Below are 4,054 nucleotides of genomic sequence, written 5' to 3'. Positions count from 1 at the left end.
ACCCATACAAACTATTTTACGATAAAGATTTTATTTATATATTTATAAAAATCAGAGAATCTATTTTAGGATAAGGAATTTTTTTCTTGTGAGTAAGTTAAAATTAGAATCTGTATCTCCTTTTCCTTTTAAAATTTTTTCTGTGTTTTTCATTTTAAAAATGCAACTTTTTATAAAGGGTAAAAATAAGGCAAATGCATGAACGAGATTGGTAAGTATCTAAAAGCACGATTGATAATTTTTTAACCACATGGGAAAATTTATTTTATTATGATTATTATTATTATTTATTTAAGCGATAGTCTCGATAGTCTCTAAACTTATACGCTCTCAATACATCACATATGTTGCCAAACTAATAGACAGTAGGGAATCTAAAATACAAACGGGATTCAGAATCTATACAAGCATCCCTTGCAGTGTACAAATATTAATTAACTTTGCTTAGACTCAAAAAAAAATTAAAATTAAAATATAGACCTTTTACAGAAATATATATAATTTAGTTTCACCACTCCAAGGAATGGACTGGAGAGGTGTTCATAGACCATTATAGTGACCACCAAATGTGACATGAGCTCTGGTGATGGGTACCCCTCTAACTGCTGAAAATGCCTCATTGAATTTGGTTGCATGCTCAACTGCCTGCTTAATCCTCTGCATTTCCACAAGTGGGATTACATTGGGTCAGCTCCACAATTCATAAGCTACATCTATATGTGGGGAAAAATATGACTGTAACATCACGTGATATGCATAATATTTTGTTATTATGTATCTTTACGTCTATAAGATATTGAAAAAATAAATGATGATGACATAATGTTATGAATTTATTCTCTATAAGAGATGGAAAGATTAATAACAAGATTTGTTCGTGTGGAATTGCTTAATTGTTATTAATACTCATATCATGTAATTTGAGAGGACGTCGTAAGCAGTCGTTGTCTTCTTTCTTAACACATTTTTCAACATTCACAAATTAACATCATTCATGTCTTCATGTCGCATTTTCTGTTTAATAGCTAACCGAATATTGTAAGAGCATCTACAACGGTAGTAACATGGCAGTTAAAAACCTCATATGCAACTCATATTTACCTGAATTATGAGATGTAATGACTAGTAATTAATGAAAACAAAAGTAAATAACAATAAAAAGCTAACATCAGTAATGGGAATTTGGATAAATTAATAGAGTTGGAGAAAATTTGCTGACCTTGTTGTCATCAGTGTAGATCTGGTAGCGATTCTGGTTCTGTTGATACTGTTTGTTTCTCTGGTGCGTACCAAAAAACAGAACACAAATAGTAGCGGCAGCAAAACCAAAAGAGCAAATAGCTCCAATCCCAGTTAAGCTCAGCTTCCAGATGTTGTTGCTGTTATGATCCCTCCCATTCTTGACCAAATCCTCCTCCTCCTCCTCCTCCTCCTTCTTGGTGTCTTCTGAGTCGAACAAGTTGTTGTTTTTCTCACCAATTTTCATTCTGGGAGAGGTGATCTTGCTCTCAATAGAAGCAACAGCAGCAGCAGCATCAGTAGTTTGATGCTGCATAAATCTTGGTGATCTGCAGGTAGGAGACTTTGGTGAGTCCATTTTCATGTCGGCAAATTCATTTTCCCAAGTTTTCTTGAAGTAGACTTGGGAGAGTTGTGTGTCTTGATCATCAGCTTCCAAAGCTTTTGCTTTATAATTAGTCTTCTCATCAACTAGAACCCTGGCAGCAGGGACTTGTTCTTCTTCTTCTTCGGCCTTGACAAAGCTTGGAGGTAGCTCCAATTGAATTGGAACAGGCACAAGCTGATTAGGCACCCTTGAATTAATAAACCCTTGTGGTGGAATTGGTGGTGGTGTCTCGATGAGTTTTCTTGAATTGGGTGATGGGATTATGAAGTAGTTCATGTTGAAAACACTTTTGGAATCAGAATATGCCTTGCTGGAGAAAATCCTTTTCTCTTCTTTCTCTTCATGGAAATCAAGAAACCCATCATCAGGGAGGTACTCCCACTCATCAAGATCCATCTTTTTTTTCTTTCCAAACAAAATTTTGGGATTTTAATGAAAGTAGATGATCAAAGGAGGAGGAGGGTGTTTGCTAAAAGTAGGAAACAACTGGGAATTTAATTCAAACTTGGGTACTGTTGTTGAATAATAATTGAATCAAAGACGGTGGCTTTCATGGAGTTTTGTGTGGAAATGAATGGGAAGAGGGCACCCCCCAAATGGCGTGTGTGTCCTCTTGCTCTTGGAGTGAAGAAGATTGATTCAGAATCGAGGAGGAAGATATTGACAAGGTTTGAGAGTGCTTATCCGTTCTAAGGGACCCACCAAGGAGAATCGCCCTTCCTTCCTGATGGGGTTTGGTTGATATTTCTTTCCATTTGTAAATCACTTATTTAAATGCAGAGGTTGATTACTATAATGTAACTTCGGTTAGGGGTGGAGTATAATGTTCATGCTCACAATAGGATGCCAAAATAGCTCTCAACTTAAGGTTCTGTTTTTGATCTCCTTGTGAAGAAGACTCTTAGAGAGAGAGAGAGAGAGAGAGAGAGAGAGAGAAGACAGCGAAGTTTTCACCCATCCAAGGGAGATTCTTTTGTTAGTCTCACCCTGCAGAAGGGAAAGAAAACTACAGTGTCGGTTGCTTGGAATGACTTTAAAGGGTGGAAAAAAGAAAATCAAATGAAAGTGACAATGGGTAGTACAACTGTCTTTGGGTTGGAATCTTTATTTGGTTCTTTTAGTTATTATTTTATTACTATATATATATATATATACAGTCCCGATCTCTTGGACCACAGGAGTCCAAGAGATTTGTGGTCACTCACCGTTGGATGTAGATTCAACGGTTCACTCAATCTTGAACTCCTTTTAAGAAACTTTTTTGACCCATTTTATTAATATCCAACGGTGAGTGACCACAATCTCTTGGACTCCTGTGGTCCAAGAGATCAGGACTGTATATATATATATATATCAAGAAGTAGGACTTTTCAATACTGCTCAATTTTGATTACAATATATTTGAAGTTGGGGTGTGAGTGTGGGATGGGGGAGAACATGTAAATAGCCCCTTTTTTTTCTTTCAAAACTTTCTTTAGTTATTTTATTTTTGGCAAATTACAATAATGATCCTTGTAGATTAGTCCAATTTTCACTTTCATCATAGTAAATTGTAATTTCACATTTTGCATTGTTAGTTCAATCTTTCATATGATATAAGGGTGGGTGAGAGAGAGTGACCAAGCCCAACAAGAGCCTACGCGGCCAAAGCCCAACGCGCATAGCCCCAGGTGTCTCTCCTCATAGGCCCACACGTGAGGATATAAGTGCCAAAGAGGGGCTCACATAACATTTTACTAATGCTTGTTGTTGTGAAATTATTGCAAGCGCACAATCCATACAAGTAATATAGAAATAAGTAGAGTGTCGTTCCCACGAAGACTGTAATTTCCTATTAACTACCAATTATGATTAATGCATAAGTTTATTTGAACAGTTGATTAAGAAGATTGATTAATTTTAAGAAAACTAAAACAATTATGAAAAATAACAATTTGATTAACAATAGAAAATTAAGATGATGAGACACTAGAGCATCCGACTTCACCATAACCAATTCTACTTAATTCTTATAGCCAATTAACCCTAATTACTATCCATGTTGACAGTTGGTTTCTCCTAATTCATTCGATATCCCCTCTCGGGCTCAACCAAAAGTATTCTCAATTAACAACCCATTCTCTCTCGAGCAACGGATTTAGAAAACCAAGAACCCATTAAGTTCTATGAGAACCTACAAGAAAACTGCATGAGTCATGTTAGTCCCTCTCGGGCACTCATTCAAGTCATGGTATTTGTTACAAGAAGCAAACACCAAACATCTCCTCTCGGTCTCCGCTTGGATCATCAAGTAAATATTAGCTAGATATTTAAATCATTAAGAACAGTAACAAATACTCAACATGAGATAATAATCAGAAATTAATATAACGATAGAAATTAAGTATTCAAGGTTAGGCTACATCGTAGCCCTAGCAAGGGAAATTA

At 36.0% G+C, this 4,054-nt stretch overlaps 1 protein-coding gene across 1 annotated transcript; it reads right to left on the bottom strand.

Annotated features, from left to right (window-relative positions):
* LOC18770309 lies at positions 235-2,445 on the bottom strand. The gene is made up of 2 exons (XM_007202228.2): positions 1,220-2,445; positions 235-657 (listed from the first exon to the last, which is right to left on the bottom strand). Exons 1-2 carry the CDS (start codon positions 2,021-2,023, stop codon positions 541-543), a joined length of 921 nt encoding a protein of 306 aa, XP_007202290.1. The 5' UTR covers positions 2,024-2,445; the 3' UTR covers positions 235-540.

This window comes from Prunus persica, chromosome G7 (genome assembly GCF_000346465.2).
Source record: "Prunus persica cultivar Lovell chromosome G7, Prunus_persica_NCBIv2, whole genome shotgun sequence".
NCBI lineage: Eukaryota > Viridiplantae > Streptophyta > Magnoliopsida > Rosales > Rosaceae > Prunus > Prunus persica.
The sequence above is the reverse complement of the archived record's forward strand: the minus strand, read 5'-3'. Positions and strand labels throughout refer to the sequence as shown.

Coding starts and splice junctions, on each gene's coding strand:
- LOC18770309 (XM_007202228.2), bottom strand. CDS start 2,023: ATGGATCTTGATGAGTGGGAGTACCTCCCTGATGATGGGTTTCTTGAT. Junction 658..1,219: donor TCTACACTGATGACAACAAG/GTCAGCAAATTT, acceptor GTGGAAATGCAG/AGGATTAAGCAGGCAGTTGA.